General features: G+C 40.8%; 1 protein-coding gene across 3 annotated transcripts in view; it reads left to right on the top strand.

Moving 5' to 3' along the window:
* Window positions 1–25,789, top strand: part of LOC110491650 (potassium voltage-gated channel subfamily C member 1) — a 77,548-nt gene extending 51,759 nt beyond the window's left edge. Inside the window, exons 6-7 of one of the 3 annotated variants that reach the window (XR_005036480.1) lie at window positions 2,464–2,504; window positions 19,506–25,789. Coding sequence is in view for 2 of the 3 variants with exons in the window: in XM_021565255.2 (XP_021420930.1) it covers window positions 5,596–5,750 (155 nt within the window). In the remaining variant the exon portion in view is untranslated. Of the gene's footprint in view, window positions 1–2,463; window positions 2,505–5,595; window positions 9,824–19,505 lie in introns of those variants that run through there. The other 2 variants (XM_036946538.1, XM_021565255.2) reach the window with 2 other exon arrangements.
* Window positions 25,790–27,711: the final 1,922 nt, after the last annotated feature.

Below are 27,711 nucleotides of genomic sequence, written 5' to 3'. Positions count from 1 at the left end.
CAACATATTTGCAGTTCTCCATGGCTAACGTTCTATCTTTCAAAAAAAACTGCAGTAGAAAGGATTATTTACACATTATGAGCAGCTCATTTTACAAGATGCAACCAATCCAAACTCATCTCTCGGCATGTCCAGCCCACTCATTATCTCTGCCAATCATGGCTAGCGGGAAGGTTGCTGTCTTTCTCTGTGGCTAAACCAACTAGGCTCATAATTTAACAATTTTATTTGTATTTACAGATGACATAGTAGTTTGATATTAAGGCACATGAAAGTTCACAACGGCATTTCTGCCCAAAAAAAGCATTTTGATAAAAAAAATCACATTCAAAAGGCTCTCCTGTGAATTCATGACTTGCGACATACGCCTAATTTCCTAAATCGGGTCACATATGTGGGAACATCTTCAAGAGTGTTGGAAAAGTATTCCAGGTGAAGCTGTTTGAGAGACTGTCAAGAGTGTGCAAAGTTGCCATCAAGTGTGGCTATTTGTTTAACACTTCTTTGGTTAATACATGATTCCATATGTGTTATTTCATAGTTTTGATGTCTTCACTAGGATTCTAAAATGTATAAAATCGTAAAAATAAAGAAAAACTCTTGAATGAGTAGGGGGTTCTAAACCTTTTGACCGGTAGTGTATGTTTTGGATGGAACACTTAACAAGGATATCCTCAATTTGAAGCCACTTCTAATAGGCAGATCTTTTTAAAAAAAAATGTTTTTATCTGTTAGATGTCAATTTCATCCCGTCCTAATTCATTGTTCTCTCAAAATATTTTTCAAATGTGAATGTATGAAAAATGAATTGTTTGTTGTTGCATTTCATAAATGCATCTAATTCTCTATGTCAAATGTCACTGTTACTCACATCTCTCCATAACAACACTGCTAATATTTTCACCCATGACAGCTTTTTACCCAATCTAATATTAGACATATATGACCTGTATAAATTGTAAATATATATATCTCCTTGGAGAGTAGGAAGAGGGTAGCTGACGCACATACAGTATGACCTAGATACAGTATGGTTAACAAGTCACTGCCAGCATAATATATGGTGTGTTTTCCCAAAACACATCCGAGGCAAGTGCTGAGCACATTGTGGCTTGTGTTATGGTGCAAGAACAGACCAATATATTTAAGTATGGGTAATACAAACCCACACCTTCTTTAACAACCTCCAGTACCTTCGGGAAGTATTCAGACCCCTTTCCTTTTTCCACATTTTGTTATGTTACAGTCTTATTCTAAAATGATTACATAAAACATGTTCCTCATCAATCTGCACACAATACCCTATAATGACAAAGCGTAAACAGGTTTGTAGACATTTTTGCAAATGTATATATATATATATATATAAAAACTGAAATACCTTATTTACATAAGTATTCAGACTCTTTGCTATGAGACTCGAAATTGAGCCCAGGTGCATCGTTTCCATTGATCATCCTTGAGATGTTTCTACAACTTGATTGGAGTCCATCTGTGGAAAATTCAACTGATTGGACATGATTTGGAAAGGCACACACCTGTCTATAAGGTCCCACAGTTGACAGTGCATGTCAGAGCAAAAATCTAATCGTCTGTAGAGCTCCGAGACAGGATTGTGTCGAGACACAGATTTGGGGAAGGGTACCAAAAACTTTCTGCAGCATTGAAGGTCCCCAAGAACACAGTGACTCCATCATTCTTAAATGGAAGAAGTTTGGAATCACCAGGACTCTTCCAAGAGCTTGCCGCCTAGGCCAAACTGAGCAATCGGGGGAGAAGGGCCTTGGCCAAGAATCCGATGGTCACTCTGACAGAGCTCCAGAGTCCCTCTGAATGTCCGTGAGTGGCCCAGCCAGAATGCGGGCTTGAACCCCATCAAACATCTCTGGAGAGACCTGAAAATAGCTGTGCAGTGACATTCCCAATCTGACTTGACAGAGCTTGAGAGGATCTGCAGAGAAGAATGGGAGAAACTCCCCAAATACAGGTGTGCCAAGCTTGTAGCGTCATACCCAAGAAGACTCGAGGCTGTAATTGCTGCCAAAGGTGCTTCAACAAAGTACTGAGTAAAGGGTCTGAATACTTATGTAAATTTGATAATTTTTTTTTGGGGGGGGGGGGGGGGGGGTGTTATACATTTGAACATTTTTATTTTATCGTTATGGGGTATTGAGTGTAGATTGATGAGGGGAAAAAACAGTTTTATCACTTTTAGAATATGGCTGTAACTTAACAAAATATGGATAAAGTCAAGGGGTCTGAATAATATTCGAACGCACTGTATTATCTCATGTAAGTATAATATACAATACGAGAAGCATAACGTAGTATAGACTTGCCAAGGAAAACCTTATTTTGGGGTAAAACTCTGGTCTGAATATTTGTACTGTTTCTCTGTTCTTCATGTTCCCTCCATCGACCTCTCCCTCTGTGATTAACATTCATTCTCCATCCCATTCCCAGGCCGCCAGTGCAGTGCAAGTGTAACTAAAGTCTGACTGTAGGTAGGTACTTCCCCTTTCATGTAGTGCCAATTAAGTGTGGCTTTAGGTCCGTATTAAAGTCAAAGTGAAACAAAGTAGATTAAGTCCCCTGATATGGTTTATTTACATGTACTGTACATTTATTGTTTTATAGTGTAGCTAATCTCATGACAGTAACTCCCTTAAGTGTACTGTAAGTCTGGCTGTAAGTAGGTATAAACGTTTTTATCGTAGCAAAGACGTTTTATGCTTTTAGCTTTTGGGTGCATCCTGGGTCCATTTAAATCACCATACAATGCCTGACATTAGGTACGTCTTTCCACGTCCGTTTACCAAACTTCTAACTCGAGTCAAACTGTCAAGGAAAGATGTGTGTTCCTTGTGTTGTCCATGTGAGTCTCCATCTTTCATACTGCTAGTGTTACCAGATTCAATGTAAAGAAAGCTACTGTGGACGTTCAGTTATTTTTTTTTAAAAAGCAAAGGTTTTGCTTAATGGGGCTTGATCTGTTTCCTCAGAAGATTCGTTGATAAGATGTGGATTAAATTAGTGTTTTCATGTAGCTTTGATCAGTTTAGTTTTGGATCACATGAACCGTTTGTGTGAGCCTCTCTCTCTTTTTTCTTTTTTTTGGTTGTCTCTCTCCGTCTCCAAGTATGGCATGCTGCATGTTGATTTCCAGGAATAGCACTAGGAGACAATCCCCAGCATACATGCTACTGGTGTGTCTCGCTATAATAACTCTCTCTCCAGCCCTACACTTCCACAGTAGCAAACATAGAATATCACCGTCTAATGCGTGCACCTACAGTATATTTGTCATCATTAGTATACGTACACTGGTAAAAAAATTAAATGGCCAATCATTTCAGCATTTAAAGGAACTCGATGTTGGCAAACAATATTGGTTGCAATTAATCCAGTCCAGGACTGTATCGATTCAAATTCATCACATGAGAAAATGTTTAGACTGGAATGTTGTAAGCTATCGACTGGCTGTAGACCCATTTGAACCTTTGCCATTGTGAGGTTCTTTACATAAGTTATTCATTTGTACTTTTAGAATGTGATATAACAGTTCAGTGTGGGATATAATGGTTTCGGGAACACACTCGCAGCCAACACATGCACATGTCGGAACATAAGGGAAGGTCAAAGTTCAACGCGCTACACAATCTACACAGTTCGGATAAGTTGATCGTCCATCTGAGCTTTGGAGTGTGAGCGGGACATTAAAAAAAGGTCAGCTATGGATGGAGCAACAACAGTCCCCTTTACAGCACCCTGCCACTGTTCAAGACATGGTTGTGTGTGTAGCACTGGAGAAGCCCAGTGATAATGTCCTCATCAATATTTCACTGAGTTGCCTTCCCACTAATGTGCCTCAGCCAGCTAGAATTTTTAAAAAAGGAATGTTTTTATTTATGGACTAGTGATGTTTAATGTAGAGTGGTCTAGTTGGTCACTGTGGACTGTGACGTTGCCATAGTGAAGTGTTTTTTTTCCCAATGCAGCAAGGAGGCAGAAAGAGCCTCATGCCAAGGGGTATTCTTTGTTGTCTATCTTTGGAGTGAAGACCCATGATTGTTGGAGTTCTACACTTGTACAGACAATGACTCTCTAATGAGACTATGCCCGATGCCGCCATTAGAGGAGATTAGCTAGCTTTTACACAATTGGCTGGACTGCCACATACTGTAAAAATAATAGCTTGATCACCCAGTGGTGCTCTAATGGTTCAAATCACAGATTGACACCTGCAGACCACACAGCTTCACCCGCTATGGATCAGTTAGGCATATTGTTAGAGTAGTGTTAACACCACTACCAATGGGGTTTTATATGTCACCTGACTCAACAGCACTCTTTAGCACACCACTGTGTAGTGTCTACTCTCTTTCTGCTCTCTACGGGGGGCGCTCAATGTCTGCATGCCTTGCCCAGTGATATCGACTGAAAGTACAGAGGGAAAAGCTATATGTTTTGTGGTGCTTTACACAGAAACCTTCACGCAGAGTTTGATATAAAAGCAGAAATTCAGTGAGAATACCAGCGGCCATTGTAGTACAATAGATTTGGCTTGGTTTCAATTTAGCAGCGCTCTGTGTTTTAACATACAGGAGTAGAGCACTGATTTACCAAATGTTGCTTTTCCCCCTATAAACAATTCTCTGTTGCAGGATGTGGTTCCCAGGAAAGAGGAAGTGAGTTTGAATGTGGGGGGAAATGTGTTCTGATGTTGGCCATGTGAAGTTGTCAGGACTCCAAAGGGAGTCTTGAGAAATGGCCTGTTTGTAACCACGTGTCCATGAGTCTTGGCTCGTATCACTCTCACGTTAGTCGGGTAAATTGATACATGTATGACTCAGGATGAGACACCATTTTGTGGGAACAATTTTTTAAAAAAAATACTATTTTACGTCCCTGACAACTTCATTTGGTCGACCGTTTTGGTCAGTGAAACCTGAGCTTTGTGTATTTGCTGTATTTGCTGCTGTGTCTTGGTCTGAAAATAACTGCTTTGCCTTTGACCAAATGGTTGTCTAAAACACCTGAACATAGGAACCTGGTCGGAGCTGTTGTCTTATTAGGCTATGTTGGGTGCTTTATTCAACTGGTCTGAAGGTTTGAATGTTCTAATCCTAAATACCTATTTAATCAGAACTTTTTTTCTTTTCTCTATTGAAAAGAATAATGAATTGACATAAATCATAACTCGCATTTTCTTGTTCTGTCCCGTCCTGTCTTGTCTCTATGTCTGTCCTCGTCTGTCTTATGTATGTCTCCTAACGTTTTGATATGATTTACTCACAATTTGATTTATTCTCATTTGATTACTTTCTATCGTGTACTGTTACTAACCTCTATTTTACCTCTATATGCTAACACTCTCAATATATTTTTCAATTATATGCATCCTTCATTCTACACCCAAATAACCATCACTATGTATGTTTCCCATGTCCACCTTGTCATCACATGTATAAACATTTAAACTTTTTAATTTTTTTTTTAAACTTGCGTTTAATTTAATCCTAAATAACAAATCCAACAACTAAACAAAATAATTATTGTAAACTATTTCCTTTCATTCAATGTTCTCCTCTAAAGCAACTGGCTATGAGAAATCTCACAGCCTGAACAGCATATCAGGAATGGCTGGGTCAACCTTGCGTCTCACTCCAATTACTAGCCCGCCCTTTGAAATCTATGAGGCCCCAGGACCATTGCGCCGCTGCCGTTCCCCCATCCCCTCCATTTTGTAGCAGAAAGGAGATTCAGGACAAACAAAATGATGGATTGGCTATAAGGACAGAATGCATTCATGCTGCCACTAGGGTTGTGTACAATGCAAAACAAATAGCAATAACGATAATGATTTTGAACGTAGAAAGATTCTGACCACTTGTCTCGTCAAAACATGGTTTAAGATGCATGCGTCAGGTTAAGATTTAGTGGTAATGTTTTATTTTTACAGCCCAGTTTAAGCTGGTATTTACCTGGTATTTACATGGTATTAAGTTAACTAAGAAACTATGTGGCAGCAAAGGTTATTTTCAGTGAAGAGGCGACTCCGGGATGTTGGCAGAGTTGCAAAGAAAAAGCCATATCTCAGACTGGCCAATAAAAAGAAAAGATTTAGATGGGCAAAAGACACTGGAAAGAGGAATTCTGTCTAGAAGGCCAGCATCCCGTCCCCTCTTCATTGTTGATGTTGAGGCTGGTGTTTTGCGGGTACTATTTAACGAAGCTGCCAGTTGAGGACTTGTGAGGCGTCTGTTTCTCAAACTACAGTTACATATTCAATTGCAGAATATGTGTGTAGATTAACATACTGCCATTTTTGTGCTTTCTTGACCAAACAACCGAAGCTAATTCTGTCCAGAAAAAAAGTGAAGAAATTAAACGTCTACAATTCATGTAGCCAAAGGGCAATTTTTTTTTTTTGTAGATATGGTCAATCTTAAGTAGATTTCTACTTAATTTGTCACATGTAAATATCAATATACGTATGTATAGACACCTTTTTTTGGTATTCATCACATGCTCCTTAAAAAAATATATATATATATATAAATATAGGCTCAAAATAAAGAACTATACATTTAATAATCACAAGGCACTTTCAGTTAATAGTTTCTAACACATTTAAAGGGATACTTCAGGACGTTGGCAATGAGGCCCTTTATCTACTTCCCCAGAGTTAGATGAACTCCTGGACACCATTTTTATGTTTCCAGAGGAGCTTGGTGGGAGGAGCTACAGGAGGAAGGGCTCATTGTAATGGCTGGAATGGAATACATCAAATTGTATCAAACACATCAACCTTACGGAAACCACATGTTTGACTCTCTGTTCCATTCATTCCATTTCAGCCATTACAATGAGCCCATCCTCCTATAGCTCCTCCCACCAAGCTCCTCTGGTGTCCAATAATGAAGGACGTCAGAGGTAGTTATTCGAGCCAATGCTAAGTAGCGTTAGCGCAATGACTGGAGTTCAGCTGACTATGGGGGAATTAGATAAAGGGCATCATTGCCAAAATCCCAAAGACTTAGAGTAACCCTTTGAGCGACGTCAAAATAACACTCTCATAGCGAAACGATCCAACTGCAACTTAAGTCCTGTCCTAGCAGGTCACGAAAGATTATGACAATAACTATCGACAATTGTCACGGCTAAGACGAAATGTTGAATTAATATTTGAACATCACACTCGATGGTTAAGACACTGGTGTTTGTTATACACTGTCATGAACTGTTGTGTAAAGGTCGTTGCTTCTACTGTAGTGTTGCTTCTACTGTAATGTTGCTTCTACTGTAGTGTTGAGTAAAATAGTTGATATAAGTAGTTAGAATAAGAAGATGCATCCATGTTAGTGAGTGATAGGAAGGGCGGGTGAATGGAAATAAGTAAATATATAGTACTAGAATATTCAAATATTTGTCAAAATACTGTGAATTATACAAAATGATGTATAAAATAAGCCGTATTGACTAGTATACTGTATGTATTAGGTATCACTAATGGAAACACTTTACCAACGTGTATTATTACTTTACAAGTTGCATGTGCAGATTATACATAAACACACACCACTTTACAATACATGAAAGATATATATTATCGTAAAAAGCATAACAGGGACATAACTATTTGACATTTATTCCAACCCACTGAAGGCTCAACCATCAGGATCAATATTTCTAACAGTAGGATGTTTAGTTTTTTATAAATATCTGTTTCACCTTTTACTTTTGATAATCATTTTGTACTTTTTCACTATCATTTCGTCTTGCTTCTTGAAAATCTAAAAAAGAAAGAAAAGAAAAGGAATAGAAAAATTCTATGAAACAATTTATTCCACCTCTCAAAAGTCATTAAATAGAGGGGATGAGACTGGTCCTCAAATGGGATGCAGTGAAGAAGAACAATCTAGCTAGAATACAGTCAATATATCTTTTTTATGATCTTTATTAAGTACAACAGATTGTCTTCAATTTCCACAACCAGTCTTCCCTCTTGGATTGCCATCTTCGTATATAATAATGAATAGATATGAACATGTCATATGGAAAGAGAATCACTCATGCTCATATATGCAATAGTACATGCAATATAACATTAATGCGGGAAACATACTGTGCACATACACGTAATTATGCAAATCTATTTTTAATCTTCACAGAGTGCACAATAGGCCATCTACCTATCTAATTGGGGCGGCAGGTAGCCTAGTGGTTAGAGCGTCGGGCCATTTACTGAAAGGTTGCTAGATCGAATCCCCGAGCTGACAAGGTAAAAAAAACTCTGTCGTTCTGCCCCTGAACAAGGCAGTTAACCCACTGTTCCTAGGCCGTCATTGTAAATAATCATTTGTTCTTAACTGACTTGCCTGGTTAAATAAAAAACTGTTCACAATCTAAATGTACTTACTGTATAAGAATGACATGAGCCATTTGTCTTGTTCAAGTTGGTCTTGTCTTGATGGTCTTCTAGATTTTGATGTTGTTGTAGATGTTCTTTTTTTATTTTTTACGCTGAGATCATTTTGTATTTCTTGTATTGGTTGTAAGAAATTGATTTTCTGTACCCGTCCATATTTAAACAAATATTTGTCCTCAAAAGGTCTCACCACTACCTTCAGATCCATATCATCGTAAGTACCTACATTCCATAACATAACACAAAGGAAATATGACAGACAAATTTGTGAAAAGCAGAAAGAGAAAAAAAAAAAACGAAAAAGCCGAATCCCAACTTGAGATCTGCGCATGTCACTCGAGTTCTCACACTAATTTCCTATTTGCTATCAACGCATGGTTTACGTGATAGCGCAAGTTGTGCACGCAGATCGCATGTTTGGAATTGGCCCTATGGGATTCAATCAAGATTTGAATCTTGACTGAGCCATATTCTGCCTATCAGTACATCCTGCCTACCAGTACTTACTGTATTACGGACCTACATATATTATTGACCGACAGTCAAAGTTGTCGTAGTCTGCCCTCACTACTCTTTGTCTAGCAGCTTATTGTATGACTCTGAAAAGCATTTGTTTTTTCCTGGAAATCCAAGAGCTTCCCTACATATGAGTTTCCAGAATCCTGATGTAAGGCCATATCCCAATTTGAGATATGCATGTGACTTTTTTTAAGCAAAGCCTCCATTGATGTCAGTGATTGATGTAAGTTAACGTTTGCATTGCACATGCACATCTTAGGTTAGGATGTGTCCATATTTCTGCACACCTGCACATTGTCTATAGAGGAAAACATGTAGAATATGTATCATTACTACAGCAGGTGCTATTCAAATAACAGTTGAATGCAATTGCTGTGCTAATTTGAAGGAAACACAGCTGTTATGTAAATGAAGCAATTAAAGAAAATGCCCACCCATTTCTCTTCATTGGAATGTTTTCGTTCTACGATGACTGATTGTCTATAGTTTACAAACTTTTTTTTTGTTGTCATTTGCATAGTCACATAGTTCGATTTACTCCAATTTGCATTCTCCATTTGTAAACATACCACCTGTTCATAATTGTACCTGAAATATAAGAATGTATAAACTTTGTCTCTGTAGAGAATGAAGGCTGGTATCATATTGCTGTGCTCAATACAACACACTTAGAACAGACCGACAAAATGTTGAAAGGGCCTCTATGAGGCTTCTTTCTATAGGCTGCAATGTCAATCTAGGAACACATACAAGCGAGCTAGATTTACCTAGCTACACCTGCAAAGCAATGCTTGTCAATTAAATGGTGAATATTGAATAAGCACATAACTGTATCTACACATGTGAATATATATTAAAGTCACCTGAAATTCATTTTTCGATGACTTTGTCTGTGGGGAAGAGGAAAGCTTGGATGTGATTGCCAAATTGGATTTAGCCTGATCCAGATGGTTATTTTAATAGTTTATTACTAATGCTACAAACACCGTGTGTCTGTGAATATGCTTAGAGGGGAATTGTACAACATTCTCAGTTTCATTTCCATAACTGTTCATCATTATGTCGTATTTAAACTGTCATGTTTATGTCATGTTTATGTGGGCTATTTGAATTCATGTATAAAAAAAAAGCAACATATGCAACTCAGCTGAAATGATCTTAAACATTCAGTAAAATAGTTTACTTATGCTGGATGTATGCTATACATGGTCATATCTGCTTCTTTATGTACAGTTGAAGTCTGAAGTTTACATACACTTAGGTTGGAGTCCTTAAAACCTGTTTTTCAACCACTCTAGAAGCTTCTGGTAGGCTAATTGACATCATTTGAGTCAATTGGAGGTGTACCTGTGGATGTATTTTAAGGCTGACCTTCAAACTCAGTGCTTGAATTGTTTGACATCATGGGAAAATCAAAAGAAATCAGCCAAGACCTCGGGAAAAAAATTGTAGACCTCCACAAGTCTGGTTCATCATTTGGAGCAATTTTCAAACGCCTGAAGGTACCACGTTCATCTCTACAAACAATAGTACGCAAGTACAAACACCATGGGACCATGCTGCCATCATACCGCTCAGGAAGGGGACTCGTTCTGTTTCCTAGAGATGAATGTACTTTGGTGCGAAAAGTGCAAATCAATCCCAGAACAACAGCAAAGGACCTTGTGAAGATGCTGGAGGAAACAGGTATTAAAGTATCTATATCCACAGTAAAACGAGTCCTATAGTGACATAACCTGAAAGGCCGCTCAGCAAGGAAGAAGCCACTGCTCCAAAACCTCCATAAAAAAGCCAGACTACGGTTTGCAACTGCACATGGGGACAAAGATTGTACTTTTGGAGCAATATCCTCTGGCCTGATGAAACAAAAATAGAACTGTGTGGCCATAATGACCATTGTTATGTTTGGAGGAAAAAAGGGGGGACTTGCAAGCCCAAAGAACACCATCCCAACCGTGAAGCACAGGGGTGGCAGAATCATGTTGTGGGGGTGGCAGAATCATGTTGTGGTAGTGATTTGCTGCAGGAGGGACTGGTGCACTTCACAAAATAGATCATGAGGAAGGAAAATTACGTGGATATATTGAAGCAACATCTGAAGACATCAGTCAGGAAGTTAAAGCTTGGTCGCAAATGGGTCTTCCAAATGGTCAATGACTCCCAAGCATACTTCCAGAGTTGTGGCAAAATAGCTTAAGCACAACAAAGTCAAGGTATTGGAGTGGCCATCACAAAGCCCTGACCTCAGTCTATAGAAAAATGTGGGCAGAACTGAAAAAGCTTGTGCGAGCAAGGAGGCCTACAAAGCTGATTCAGTTACACCAGCTCTGTCAGGAGGAATGGGCCAAAATTCACCCAACTTATAGTGGGAAGCTTGTGGAAGGCTACCCAAAACGTTTGACCCAAGTTAAAAATGTTAAAGACAATGCTACCAAATACTAATTGAGTGTATGTAAACTTCTGACCCACTGGGAATGTGATGAAAGAAATAAAAGCTGAAAGAAATCATTCTCTCTACTATTATTCTGACATTTCACATTCTTAAAATAGAGTGGTGATCCTAACTGACATAAGACAGGGAATTGTTACTAGGATTAAAATGTCAGGAATTGTGAAAAACGGAGTTTAAATATATTTGGCTAAGGTGTATGTAAACTTCAGACTTCAACTGTACATAGGAATGTAATATTTGAGAACTATACACACTTTGACATAAGGTAACTGTATGGTCAGTGGTGAAAGACATGTACGGTAAAGGTAAAGCTTAAAAGGAAATAATACACTGGTTGGCCTATGTCCTCCCAAGCCCACCCATGGCTGCGCCCCTGCCCAGTCATGTAAAACCCATATATTAGGGCCTAATGAATTTATTTAAGTTGACTGATTTCCTTAAATGAACTGTATCCCAGCAAAATCTTTTAAATTGTTGCATGTTGTATTTATATGTTTTGTTCAGTATATAAAGTTCCCATGTTTTTTGAGGGAGCTCCCCTTTGATGGTAACATGTTACCTTTATAGCAGGGTAGTTCTTGAATTGCGGTGGCATTTGGGCATGGCATTTTGGATTATTATTATTTTTTTTTAAATGTATTTGGGTATTTCCCATTCTAAATCAACTACTATGGCAGCTTATGTTACGGTGCGTGAATGAGGACCCAAAAGCGAATCAACTTAAACAGAGCTTCTTTAATTACCAAACATAGGTAGGCTCAGATGGACCGGCAGATTCCGACAGGACAGGACAAGGTTACAGCAAACATGACGACAGTCTGGTTCAGGCATGAATGACACAAACAAACAAGAATCCGACAAGGACAGGAGCAGAAACAGAGAGAGATATTGGGACCTAATCAGAGGGAAAAAAGGGAACAGGTGGGGAACGGGGTGAATGGGTAGTTAGAGGAGACAAGGGACAGCTGGGGGAAAGCGGGGGAGAAAAGGTAACCTAACACGACCAGCAGAGGGAGACAGGGTGAAGGGAAAGGACAGAGACAAGACAACATGACAGTACATGACAGTACCCCCCCACTCACCGAGCGCCTCCTGGCGCACTCGAGGAGGAAACCTGGCGGCAACGGAGGAAATCATCAATCAGCGCACGGTCCAGCACGTCCCGAGAGGGAACCCAACTCCTCTCCTCAGGACCGTACCCCTCCCAGTCAACTAGGTACTGATGACCACGGCCCCGAGGACGCATGTCCAAGATTTTACGGACCCTGTAGATAGGTGCGCCCTCGACAAGGATGGGGGGGGGGGGGGGAAGACGAGCGGGGGCGCGAAGAACGGGCTTAACACAGGAGACATGGAAGACCGGGTGGACGCGACGAAGATATCGCGGAAGAAGAAGTCGCACTGCGACAGGATTAATGACCTGAGAGATACGGAATGGACCAATGAACCGCGGGGTCAACTTGCGAGAAGCCGTCTTAAGGGGAAGGTTCTGAGTGGAGAGCCAAACTCTCTGACCGCGACAATATCTAGGGCTCTTAGTTCTACGCTTATTAGCAGCTCTCACAGTCTGCGCCCTATAACGGCAAAGTGCAGACCTGACCCTCTTCCAGGTGCGCTCGCAACGTTGGACAAAAGCCTGAGCGGAGGGGACGCTGGACTCGGCGACCTGAGATGAGAACAACGGAGGCTGGTACCCGAGGCTACTCTGAAAAGGAGATAGCCCGGTCGCAGACGAAGGAAGCGAGTTGTGGGCGTATTCTGCCCAGGGGAGCTGTTCTGACCAAGACGCAGGGTTGCGAAAAGAAAGACTGCGTAAGATGCGACCAATAGTCTGATTGGCCCGTTCTGCTTGACCGTTAGACTGGGGGTGAAAGCCGGAAGAGAGACTGACGGAAGCCCCAATCAAACGGCAAAACTCCCTCCAAAATTGAGACGTGAATTGCGGACCTCTGTCCGAAACGACGTCTGACGGAAGGCCATGAATTCTGAAAACATTCTCGATGATGATTTGTGCCGTCTCTTTAGCAGAAGGAAGCTTAGCAAGGGGAATGAAATGAGCCGCCTTAGAGAACCTATCGACAACCGTAAGAATAACAGTCTTCCCCGCTGACGAAGGCAGTCCGGTGACAAAATCTAAGGCGATGTGAGACCACGGTCGAGAGGGAATAGGAAGCGGCCTGAGACGGCCGGCAGGAGGAGAGTTACCGGACTTAGTCTGCGCGCAGACCGAACAAGCAGCCACGAAACGACGCGTGTCATGCTCCCGGGTGGGCCACCAGAAACGCTGGCGATTGGAAGCAAGCGTACCCCGAACGCCAGGGTGGCCGGCTAACTTGGCAGAGTGAGCCCACTGAAGAACGGCCAGACGAGTAGGAACGGGAACGAAAAGAAGGTTCCTAGGACAAGCGCGCGGCGACGGAGTTTGAGTGAGTGCTTGCTTTACCTGCCTCTCAATTCCCCAGACAGTCAACCCGACAACACGCCCCTCAGGGAGAATCCCCTCGGGGTCAGTGGAGGCTACTGAAGAACTGAAGAGACGAGACAAAGCATCAGGCTTGGTGTTCTTAGAGCCCGGACGATAAGAAATCACGAACTCGAAACGAGCGAAAAACAGCGCCCAACGCGCCTGACGCGCATTAAGTCGTTTGGCAGAACGGATGTACTCAAGGTTCCTATGGTCAGTCCAAACGACAAAAGGAACGGTCGCCCCCTCCAACCACTGTCGCCATTCGCCTAGGGCTAACCGGATGGCGAGCAGTTCGCGGTTACCCACATCATAGTTACGTTCCGACGGCGACAGGCGATGAGAAAAATACGCGCATGGGTGGACCTTGTCGTCAGAGAGGGAGCGCTGAGAAAGGATGGCTCCCACTCCCACCTCTGACGCGTCAACCTCGACAACGAACTGTCTAGAGACGTCAGGTGTAACAAGGATAGGAGCGGATGTAAAACGATTCTTGAGGAGATCAAAAGCTCCCTGGGCGGAAACGGACCACTTAAAGCACGTCTTGACAGAAGTAAGGGCTGTGAGAGGAGCTGCCACCTGACCGAAATTACGGATGAAACGACGATAGAAGTTCGCGAAGCCGAGAAAGCGCTGCAGCTCGACGCGTGACTTAGGGACGGGCCAATCAATGACAGCTTGGACCTTAGCGGGATCCATCTTAATGCCTTCAGCGGAAATAACAGAACCGAGAAATGTGACGGAGGAGGCATGAAAAGTGCACTTCTCAGCCTTCACAAAAAGACAATTCTCTAAAAGGCGCTGGAGGACACGTCGAACGTGCTGAACATGAATCTGGAGTGACGGTGAAAAAATCAGGATATCGTCAAGGTAAACGAAAACAAAGATGTTCAGCATGTCTCTCAGGACATCATTGACTAATGCCTGGAAGACAGCTGGAGCGTTAGCGAGGCCGAAAGGAAGAACCCGGTATTCAAAGTGCCCTAACGGAGTGTTAAACGCCGTCTTCCACTCGTCCCCCTCCCTGATGCGCACGAGATGGTAAGCGTTACGAAGGTCCAACTTAGTGAAAAACCTGGCTCCCTGCAGGATCTCGAAGGCTGAAGACATAAGAGGAAGCGGATAACGATTATTCACTGTTATGTCATTCAGCCCTCGATAATCTATGCAGGGGCGCAGAGACCCGTCCTTCTTCTTGACAAAAAAAAACCCCGCTCCGGCGGGAGAGGAGGAGGGGACTATGGTACCGGCGTCAAGAGCTACAGACAAATAATCTTCGAGAGCCTTACGTTCGGGAGCCGACAGAGAGTATAGTCTACCCCGGGGGGGGGTGGTTCCCGGAAGGAGATCAATACTACAATCATACGACCGGTGTGGAGGAAGAGAGGTGGCCCTGGACCGACTGAACACCGTGCGCAGATCGTGATATTCCTCCGGCACCCCTGTCAAATCACCAGGCTCCTCCTGTGAAGAAGAGACAGAGGAAACAGGAGGGATAGCAGACATTAAACATTTCACATGACAAGAGACGTTCCAGGAGAGGATAGAATTACTAGACCAATTAATGGAAGGATTATGACAAACTAGCCAGGGATGGCCCAAAACAACAGGTGTAAAAGGTGAACGAAAAATTAAAAAATAAATGGTTTCACTATGATTACCAGAAACAGTGAGGGTTAAAGGTAGCGTCTCACGCTGAATCCTGGGGAGAGGACTACCATCCAGGGCGAACAAGGCCGTGGGCTCCTTTAACTGTCTGAGAGGAATGTCATGTTCCCGAGCCCAGGTCTCGTCCATAAAACAGCCCTCCGCCCCAGAGTCTATTAAGGCACTGCAGGAAGCTGACGAACCGGTCCAGCGTAGATGGACCGACAAGGTAGTGCAGGATCTTGAAGGAGAGACAGGAGTAGTAGCGCTCACCAGTAGCCCTCCGCTTACTGACGAGCTCTGGCCTTTTACTGGACATGAAGTGACAAAATGACCAGCGGAACCGCAATAGAGACAGAGGCGGTTGGTGATTCTCCGTTCCCTCTCCTCAGTCGAGATGCGGATACCTCCCAGCTGCATGGGCTCAGCACCCGAGCCGGCAGAGGAAGATGGTAGTGATGCGGAGAGGGAGGCGACGGAGAGCGCGAGCTCCTTTCCACGAGCTCGGTGACGAAGATCAACCCGTCGCTCAATGCGAATAGCGAGTTCAATCAAGGAATCCACGCTGGAAGGAACCTCCCGGGAGAGAATCTCATCCTTTACCTCTGCGCGGAAACCCTCCAGAAGACGAGCGAGCAAGGCCGGCTCGTTCCAGCCACTGGAGACAGCAAGAGTGCGAAACTCAATAGAGTAGTCTGTTATGGATCGATTGCCTTGACATAGGGAAGACAGGGCCCTGGAAGCCTCCTCCCCAAAAACAGATCGATCAAAAACCCGTATCATCTCCTCCTTAAAGTCTTGATACTGGTTAGTACACTCAGCCCTTGCCTCCCAGATTGCCGTGCCCCACTCACGAGCCCGTCCAATAAGGAGAGATATGACGTAGGCGACACGAGCAGTGCTCCTGGAGTAAGTGTTGGGCTGGAGAGAAAACACAATATCACACTGGGTGAGGAACGAGCGGCATTCAGTGGGCTCCCCAGAGTAACACGGCGGGTTATTGATTCTGGGCTCCGGAGATTCGAAAGCCCTGGAAGTGGCCGGTGGATCGAGGCGGAGATGGTGAACCTGTTCTGTGAGGTTGGAGACTTGGGTGGCCAGGGTCTCAACGGCATGTCGAGCAGCAGACAATTCCTGCTTGTGTCTGCCTAGCATCGCTCCCTGGATCTCGACGGCTGAGTGGAGAGGATCCGAAGTCGCTGGGTCCATTCTTGGTCGGATTCTTCTGTTACGGTGCGTGAATGAGGACCCAAAAGCGAATCAACTTAAACAGAGCTTCTTTAATTACCAAACATAGGTAGGCTCAGATGGACCGGCAGATTCCGACAGGACAGGACAAGGTTACAGCAAACATGACGACAGTCTGGTTCAGGCATGAATGACACAAACAAACAAGAATCCGACAAGGACAGGAGCAGAAACAGAGAGAGATATTGGGACCTAATCAGAGGGAAAAAAGGGAACAGGTGGGGAACGGGGTGAATGGGTAGTTAGAGGAGACAAGGGACAGCTGGGGGAAAGCGGGGGAGAAAAGGTAACCTAACACGACCAGCAGAGGGAGACAGGGTGAAGGGAAAGGACAGAGACAAGACAACATGACAGTACATGACAGCTTAATGACCACAACTATTTTTACCATTATGAATACATTGTGCCAGCAACAGGAGTAGTAAAACCAATGATGTTGATTGATTGATTGATTGATTAACACCAATTACACATTTTAGATAATTTAGGATGTTCTTAAATGAAAGCCACATATGCTAAAATCTAAGGTCAGTAACCCTTTACATTTTTTTAACTGAAGTGATTTGATCAATAATTTTGTTCACAATGTAATTTCCCTTCATTTTAATTGAGTAACACAAATTACACTTTTTACACCAAATTATCAATGGAATCCTAAAATATATGACACTAAGAGACCCTCCTCTTGCCACTGGAGGAAATGCTCAAGGTCCTTGTATATCTTTAAAATGACAGATTTTCAAGTAACACTAATTCCATAGCATTTTTGGAAACACACACAAAATAGGGATTTAATAGACTTTGATTTTCTATCTATACAATATCTTAAATACTTTTGTTTGCTTTCTAGCATTCAAAACAATAGATAGATATCGCTGAATCACAAAAACATGTTACTACAACTTTACAACTTTAAACATGTTACTACAATCCACTGCTTGGATAAGCCATTTTTCTTGACACAAGTACTTTAACAATGCATAAACATAACAGTATGAAGGACTCGCATTATGTTTTATCATTGATAATCAGTTCAATTTGAACAAAAACATGTATGATGTGTTCCTATTTGTAATTTGAAAGTGTTTTTCATGTTTGAAATAGCAAGAGACTTAATTGCCACCGCAATTCAAGAATGACCCAGCAAGTTTTTCAATCCCTATAAAAATAGATATGGTGATAAAGGGCATCCTTGTCTTACACCTCTAGATGATGTACTATTTTCAAAAAATATATAATTTATTGACTTGATTATATACTTAATGATTATCTCTTTTAGTTTTGGGCTCATTTCTTCGCTCACTAAAATTCCAATCAGCTTTTCGCTTATGAATTTCAGGATATATAAACACTTACAGTAGATGATTTATGAGTTGACATGCCTCCTCAAACTGTGCTGTTATGTTTGAAACCTGCTAGTAGTTCATAAAAAATGCAGGAGCCAACAGACCCAATAGAATAATCATACATTGTGAATGTAGCAGCGTGTTGAATTAGTAAAAAGGATGACATCATTCAGTTTTATGAATATAAACTAAACAAAAATAACATCAATGAATAGCAGGATATTTATGTGGATACTTGCACGTTTTCATGGAGAAAACTTTAACCAGCTATTTTTCAGTGGACATTGACAGATGAAGAGAGATGGAATGAAGATCAGTTTGAGAAGAGACATTCTAAGAGTGAGAGAATGTTGTGCAATTTGTGGTGAGACTACATAAGAATTTCTTAACACATCCATATGCAATGCATTATGCTCTTATGAGAAACACAAACATATTTGCAATAACAGGTAATGCCACAACATTACCAGTTGCTACCACACATGTATTTATACTTACTTTATTCATGTTAATTTATTAGATTCCCAAGGTATTATGCAGGGCTTATAAAGATGATATGAAGTTCTAATGTAGTGTTGAGTCTACTCTGATGTACAGTGCCTGTCCTGTTGACATACGATTGTGTTAGTGTTGTTTTCTTCATTAATATGATATGTGTATGTCTGTCTGTCTTGTCTGTGTCTGTCTTGAAAGTGTTGTGCCATTTGTGTCTCACACAAACACACACACACACACATACAGTTCAAACAAACACATACAATTCTACAATACCCCTCACACACACACACTAACACACACAAGATGTCATGTTGGTCAAGTATTTTTTTTGCAACAAAAAAAAAGGTATTATAATGCAAAGTGAAGATTGAATGTGTGTACAATAGTTTGACTGGAGAGTGGATTGGTTGGTTGGTTGGGCGATGGTGTCATTGGATGTAACGTGTGACTGCAAATAAATCTGTCACCTGTAGTTTCAGGTGAAGGTACATCGTTAATGTAGAGAAATGCCCCCAAATGCATGTAAAATGATGTCTATAGAATTGTAATTTATAGTACAAGTTCAAAATATGTCCATTTTACTCTCACATGCACAGTAAACCTGCAGCATCCAGGTAAAGCAGATCCCACATCATTTCATATTGTCAATTATGTATAAGTTACATTTAATATGACCTAGGAATATATGTAATACTATGTTGATATACATTTAGGTAAATGAGTAACAGTTGGGGGGCCTTATTTGTCCTTTTATACTCAGAAATACATTGATAAACTACTGTATTGGTAGCATGCTAATTTCTAATGCTACGACTGCCAAATGTAAAACCTTTCTTCATTGTAATCCTATTCAATCTTAAAGTGTACAAAATTAACAGCTGTTTATTCTTGTCTTTGCAGTGTTAAGTTTCTAGCAATTTCTCTGATGAAGACATACTGAGTCAGTTAATCAGAAATGAGCGGAGGGAGCCACTTTAACCAAGACGTGTGACACGGATGGACAGTTAAAAGGCATATCTTTGGCGTGACGAGAGAGAGAGAGAGAGACCAGAGGGAGATCAAGATAAACATGAGGTTGGATCTTTACGTTGTTACCAAAGCAGCCTCTTGGAAACTCCGGCCACACTTTTGAAGACTGTCTGACAGATCACAATGACGACTGACTGAGCATTGCACTGACACACTCAGAGAGAAAAGGACTCCTACTGCAACATTCCAGAAGACATTATATTGTGACGCTCAACCATCTCACAGTACAGTGACCAATAACCGACTGCAGTGCTGATCTACTGAGAAACTTAGAGAGTCAATTATTTATCACTCACCTATAAACGAGCGACCAGGTCTAACTAACTATGTAGCATCTCTGCTAACACTGTAGCATTTGTTAGCTGGGAAAATAACGTCATGACCTTATCCATTGACAGTTTTGAACAGAGTGATGCGGAAAGACGCACTAAATGAAAACTTTACACGCCGTTTTCCTCTTGTGTTATTTCCTTTTACAAGAAACTATTGTACATGAGAGACAAAGACAAGTTGCCCTCGAACTATTCTTTAAAAAAAAAAAAAAAAAATGTGTGACAGCAACTGAACCAGTTGCAGGTTAAATGAATCTGAGAACTGAATTTGGACGTTTGATAATATATCTGTTCTCCCACCTCATGGAGGAGTTCATGACTTGTAGAAGTTAAGCCTTTACGTCCCCCATTAATTTCCATCCAATCTGGAAAGACGATGCCAGGCCCTCAACATAGTGTACTACGTACATATGATATAAGTACTACGTACATATGATATAAGTACTACGTACATATGATAGAAGTACTACGTACATATGATAGAAGTACATAGATGACCATACCAAAATGGATGTAGCATCAACAGAGGACCAATTAGTACTATATCCCCCCCCCCCCCTGCAAAATAATTATTGGTGAACAAGACTCTCTCTGTCTCTCACGTACTGACTTTGAAATCCACGTGGCATACTGTACCAAAGGTCCTATGCATGCACTTGCTGTATGACTTGCCTATAAAGTAACAACAGTACGGGCTGCTATGGGATGAACATTCCATATATCTAGTGCAAAGCTTTGAACTGCCCTTGACACCTTCATTATCGCCTCGCTTTGGTACAAACGTGCAAACTGGAAATGCCACTCGTGTGTGTGTATATAACAGAGGTAATTCCTGAGTATATTTTAAAACATATTTAATTGAATTATATTTATTACAATTACATTCCTCTTGAACAAAAAAAAAAAAGACTTCATGAACGTATGAGTATGACAGACACTGGTATCGGTTTACTATAAATTGACTAACTTACCTGCTGCTCAAATCAATCATGAGTAGAGCACAGACTGACTAAAGGTCAAGTCCCATGCACAGACCTGCCAACAGGAGGAACAAGGTTCTAACTTAAATACAGCACAGAGGAGGCCTCCATAATAAGGATACCTTGAAGTCACATCAAAGTGTATTCGGTGGGGGAAAAAGTTCTCTGCTGTGGTTTTTACAAACATGCACATAATACTATTATTATTATATCAGATGCATATATACTGCCAATGAGGAAAATACGTCCCCTTATGCTTATACTGCCCCCCCCCCCCTCCCCAGACGCATATACTTCCCTCATCTCTCTCTTGTTTCCCTTGCTGCCAAGCAATGACCAATGACTGCTTCAGGGTTAAGTCAAGCCTCCAACAAGATAGCGATGCCCTCCAAATGAGACCATTAATAAAGTAAAACGGAGGAGAAATGGACCAAGGAAGTAAAAAGGGGGGACGTGTACAAAGAGAACAAATCTATATTTTGATAAACAAATCAGCTATCCATGGCTTCAGACGGAGAAGGAGCACCAACTGAAAACAGGGTCAAAAATGCCATTGGGAAAAGCAGTTGCAAACGTCTGTGAATATCATGAAAACCTATATCGGAACTGGTTTGGCAAAAAAAGAAAGAGAAAAGTAGAGGAATAATAACATATGAGAATGACGTTTTTGGAAGGTTGGTGTGGTGGTTTGACATGAGCGACTGTGTTACAACAATAAAGAGAATAATGGAGAGAGTCACATGAGTGAGAGAAAGCTATGGGGACGGCCCGGAGTGGGTGGGGCCCGGAGTGGGGACGGCCCGGAGTGGGTGGGGCCCGGAGTGGGGACGGCCCGGAGTGGGTGGGGCCCGGAGTAGGGATGGCCCGAAGTGGGTGGGGCCCGGAGTAGGTGGACGCTGTACTAAACAATGAAGAAGGAAAAAAAAGAAAATGCATTTTTGTGACTTTGTTTACCAGCATGACTACCCTGCATGACTGTCTTTTCTGCAAGCCCTTTGTTGAAGACAAGGCTGCTAGAGATACAACAAAAAAAACACATATATAAAAGGAATTATTAAAAAAATGTTATATGCAATTAATATATATGAAAAAAAGATTATAATGAAAGAGAAGAGCTATATTTTGTTTTGAAAAAGTAAAAAATGTGAAAATTGAAACATGTATGTTTGCAAAATACACACTGAACAATGTTTTGTTAGATGAAATCTCTCTGCTACTACTGCCCCACATTCATTCATTCCATTTTATTGACCTCTGCAGTACCGTCTGCTTTTATTAAGCCGTACTTAAGTGTTTGTTGCTTCTTGTTTCATTTTTGTTTTTCATTCTAGCCAGTTATAATTCTATCTAAAATGAGCATTTAAGGGTTAATTTCACTCTTCATTTTTGAGAAGTGATCTTAGCCCTTTTCATCGATTCAAAAACTCAACGTTTCCCTTCCTTGAATCATTTTCACCACCACTGTAGCAGCCATTTTAAATCGATAGCGCTCCATACTGTATGTTTGAAGGGTGTATACATTACAAATATTCAATGTTTGCTTTTAGTTGTTGTTGAGAATAATAGACAATTTGTCAAATGATTGTAGCAGGGCAAATTGATACCAATGCCCGTTTGGAGAAGTTTGTAACAGGTTGTTATTGGAAGTGGCTGGGTGGTTATGTTCTGGGGAAGGCAGTCTTCTTCCATCAGTCCTCAGGGGAGAGACGGTGAAAAGGGGGTTAGGCCGGGATTTAATCTGATCAGCGGTAGATCCGTGTTATAGTCTGCTTGAGAGTTAAAGGTAATTTCCAATTGAGCCGTGAACGCGGTCTCCGCGAACGTGGGAACGTGGCCTTTAAAAGGTGCATAGCTGACAACGTGCGATTGGATTGAATCACAGACTTGGGCCCGGGGTTCAAACGAATGCAGATGAATGACCTGTGCACTGCGATTGATTTTTAAAGGCGATTTAAACTGTTTGAGTCGACATCTGTGGCTTTTGCAGCGAACATTATCCGTGTCTTTTGAAGTCAATTGCTGTGCTGGATTGAATCCAGGGCCTTCGTTAGTTATCCAATAAAGTGCAATATCTGTTCATGAGAGAGAGAGAGAGAGAGAGAGAGAGAGAGAGAGAGAGAGAGGTCAAGAGAGATTTGTTACTAGTCGAGAGATTTCAGGTTTGCATGAAACAAACTGCCATTCCAAAGTTGTGTCTGTTTTAAAAGAGACTCAGGTGTGTCGGTGGTTTGTGTGGATTTAGGTGGTTTGCTATTTTCCGTATATAATGAATTCTAGTATATAGATAAAATAATGTGAACACCTTACAGTGACGTGAAACGCATGCATTGTGACTTGATTGTCGATCTCCTGAGGGAACGCGGTCTCGCCATATCCCAGGCTCCTTTGTTGTGTGTCATGAAACCAGTCCGGATGTTATGAACACTGTGCCGTGTCGTAGAGCAGCAACGTCTTCCTCGGAGAGACAACTGAACACTACACACACTCTCAGTGTCAGCATGGGTGTGTAGAGGTAGCTTGTCCTTGTTGTTAGGTGGTCAGGTCTTGCATTCGTTCGTCATCCATTCGAGAACCATCCAGCTGATAGTCGTCGACGGGCAGCAGCTCACGGTAGCATACGTAATGTTATAACACGCTTCATACACGTTATAACATGTTATATCACACTTCATACAAAGACCCAGAGCTTCCAAACTGATGTCATTGAAGTACTTTAAAATGGAGGGGTGAGATTGAAAGAACCAGTGGCCACTACTGTGCAAGTTGGGTAGGTGTAGAAATGTGTATTTCACTAGAGTTCCCCACTGTTGAACAGGTTGGGTGAATGTTGGTTTTCCAGACACTATCTTTAATAACAGTGGCTTTCTCTTAAGGGTGTAAGCCCTGGCAGGTCCAGGATCAGCCCAGGCAGCTGTAAAAAAAAAAAAAAAAAAAAGTACCTCTGTCCATCCCTAATCATGCAATCTAATTGGACTATGACCACTAGACTTAAATGAATGAACTACAGAGTCTACTCACGTATTTAGTTCAATCTATGTTGGTTTCTACAGGGTCTACAAAGTTGTCCACTTTCCCGCGAAAATTGGTCCATGATATTTTTCTTCTTCCTCAATGTGTTTTGTTCACCTTTTCCTTTCAAACTATGATTTCAGGATTTTTTTTTTAGAAGGCATTAAGCCACTTAGGCTCTGGGGGTCGCGAACTGTAGTGTTGATAAATATTCCAGGGGTAAACTTCCAGTAACCACGGTTCGTGAACTGAACACACTCGCAAATTCCCAAGAATTTGAGATATTTTTGGGGTGGTTATGTTTTAATATAGCACAGTATTGTTAATACTTTCTCTGTTATTGACTGATGAGTATTACCTTCCTTTATTATTATTATTATTATTATTATATATATAAAAAATACATGTGACTGCCCACTTCAGGCTAAAAACAAGATGTCTTTTTTTTTCTCGTTTTCTATTGCACAATACTGCTATTTGATTTAACAATGTTGAACACAATGGGTTACAGTGTTAAGAGTGCTAAGTCTGTTTTATGTTCCATTTACAAAATGCCTTTTTTTTTTTTACAACCAAGGGATATACGTAGATATGGACTTCACAACCAATCCTCAACAACAGCTACTGTAGATGACACATTATGTGAGATTCACCCACACCCTGCAGTTAAGTGACTTTAACATATCCACTCATGGTATTATGAAGTCCTTATTTATCCTCACCGACCCTTTTTGTATACCTGGATGATCTATCTACAGTCAATGCATTCTCTGATTTCCGTTTGTTCTCATTTTGAATTGAAGGTTCACTGTAAATACCACTGGTACTATTTATGTACTATCAACAATTTTTTTGTGTGATAGAAACCAGAGACAACTATGCGGTTTAACTACTTGTATGGGTATACTATGGGTAAGGATAAATACATTGCCAAGCTAGTTTAGAGTTGCAAGTTGTCCCTAAGAAAACAAACAACTAACTCTTACCCTAATGCAGTTGTATTACCTCAACACATAGTATAATGACAGACAGAGAAACATAGATATACCTATTGAACCTATTGTATCATAACCATATGGATATATACAGACACAACTTAAAGGCAAATACAGTAACACATTATAATAACTCATGAACAAGCCATTAGAAATGATGATACATGTTACTGAAATGCTTGCAAATCAAAAATAATTAAAAAAACGTGTTTATTAATAGTATGTATACTTCTTACATAGTTGAATGCGTATACTTGAAAGTTGTTATTAAGGGTCACCACAAACTCATTAAAGACATATTATTACCTGTGGACCCTCAGTTCACGCATGGCCTTGAGTTGAAATATCGACAGACACATGTAAACCTAGTCATCAGCATTCCAAAGACAAAATGTATCTCATTTTTTTCACAACACTTTGTAAAAACAGACTTAGGTGTTATTGTTTGCTGCCATGGTAGGAGAACGAATAGGAGAAAAGAAGTGGTCACTGAAACACATGGTCGAGACTAATGCTGTATTTTATTTTTGAAATGTTGGAAACACAAAAGTATTATTCATCAAGAAACTGTATAAAGTATATTTATTTCGATGGAATGTTCATGATCTATCTTTTTATATTTTGGAGAAAAAAACAGAAACATATCAATAAAGTATCATAATTGCACATCGTTTCGACTATTGAGACTTAAAATGTATGAATGTCAATGCGATCTAATGTGAACGGAAATCTCCTTAGCAGCTTGAACGAATAAATGATTAAAGTCATGAACTGCTTTTTCAAAGACACTCAATTGCTTCAAATCATTGAAATGAACTTCAAATAAATGAAAAACATTTCAAATCAAGAGTGTTGTTTGCATTATGTCTGCGTCAACACTTTAATATTGTATCGATCATCATAACTACAACGCTTTCAGAAAATATTCACACCCCTTGACTTTTCCACATTTTCTTCTTTTACAGCCTGAATTTAAAATGAATTAAATTGAGATTTGTTTGTCACTGGCCTACACACAATACTCCATCATGTCAAAGTGGAATTGTTTTTCAAGATGTTTACAAATGAATTAAAAATTAAAATCTGAAATGTCTTGAGTCAATAAGTATTCAACCCTTTAGTTATGGCAAGTCTAAATAAAAATGTGCTTAACAAGTCAGATAACTCTGTGACCAATAACAGTGTTAAATATGATTTCAGTCGAGCAATGAATTTCAAAACACAGATTCAACCACAAAGACCAGTAAGGTTTTCCAATGCTTTGCAAAGGGCAGCTATTGGTATATGGGTAAAAAAAAAAGCAGACATTGAATATCCCTTTGAGATTGGTGAAGTTGTTAATTAAACTTTGGATGATGTATCAATACACCCAGTCACAACAAAGACACAGGCGTCCTTCCTAACTCAGTTGCTGAAGAGAAAGGAAACTGCTCAGGGATTTCATCACGAGGCCAATGGTGACTTTAAATCAGTTACAGAGTTTAATGGGCGTGATAGGAGAACACTGAGGATGGAGCAACAACATATTAGTTACTCCACAATACTAACCTAAATGACAGAGTGAAAAGAAGGAAGCCTGTACAGATTACAGATATTACAAAACATGTGTCCTGTTTGAAACAAGGCACTAAAGTAATACTGTGTTATGTTTGTGGCAAATCCAATACAACACAGAATGACACTTTCCATATTTTCAAGCATAGTGGTGGCTGCATCATGTTATGGGTATGCTATGGGTATCATGGGTATCATTAAGGACTGGGGAGTTTTTCAGGATAAAAAAATAACTGGAATGAAGCTCAGCACAGGAAAAATCCTGGTTCAGTCTACTTTTCACCAGACACTGGGAGATGAATTCACCTTCTACACCGGAGTCGCTTACCAAAAATACACGGAATGTCCCGGAATGGCGGAGGTACAGTTTTGACTTAAATCTATTGTACTTGAAAATCTATGACAAGACCTGAAAATGGTTGTTTAGTAATGACCAACAATCAATTTGACCAACAACCAGCTTGAAGAAGTATTGACTCAGGGGTGTGAATGCTTACAGTGCATTCTGAAAATATTCAGACCTCTTGACTTTTTACACATTTTGTTACATTTGTTATTCTAAAATGGATCACATGTTTTTCCCCCCCCTCATCAACCTGCACACAATACCCCACAATGACAAAGCAAAACAGGTTTTTAGAAATGTTTGCAAATTTATTAAAGATAAAAAACTGAAATATAACATTTACATAAGTATTCAGATCCTTTACTCAGTACTTTGTTGAAGCACCTTTGGCAGCGATTACAGTCTCGAGTCTTCTTCGGTATGATGCTACAAGCTTGGCATAGCAATATTTGAGGAGTTTCTCCCATTCTTCTCTACAAATCCTCTCAAGCTCTGTCAGGTTGGATGGGCAGTGTCGCTGCACGGCTAATTTCAGGTATCTCAAGAGATGTTCCATCGGGTTCAAGTCCGGCCTCTGGCTGGGCCACTCAAGGACATTCAGAGACTTGTCCCGAAGTCACTCCTGCGTTGTCTTGGCTGTGTACTTAGAGTCGTTGTCCTGTTGGAAAGTGAACCTCCACCCCAGTCTGAGGTCCTGAGCTCTCTGGAGCAGTTAAAAAAAAAATCAAGGATCTCTCTGTACTTTGCTCCGTTCATTTTTCCCTTGATCCTGACTAGTGGCTTCCGTCTGGCCACTTTGCCATAAAGGCCTGATTGGTGTAGTGCTGCAGACATGGTTGTCCTTCTGAAAAGTTCTCCCAT

The sequence above is a fragment of the Oncorhynchus mykiss genome, chromosome 16, assembly GCF_013265735.2.
Source record: "Oncorhynchus mykiss isolate Arlee chromosome 16, USDA_OmykA_1.1, whole genome shotgun sequence".
NCBI lineage: Eukaryota > Metazoa > Chordata > Actinopteri > Salmoniformes > Salmonidae > Oncorhynchus > Oncorhynchus mykiss.
Note: the sequence above shows the minus strand (reverse complement) of the source record. Positions and strands in the feature narration are given on the sequence as shown.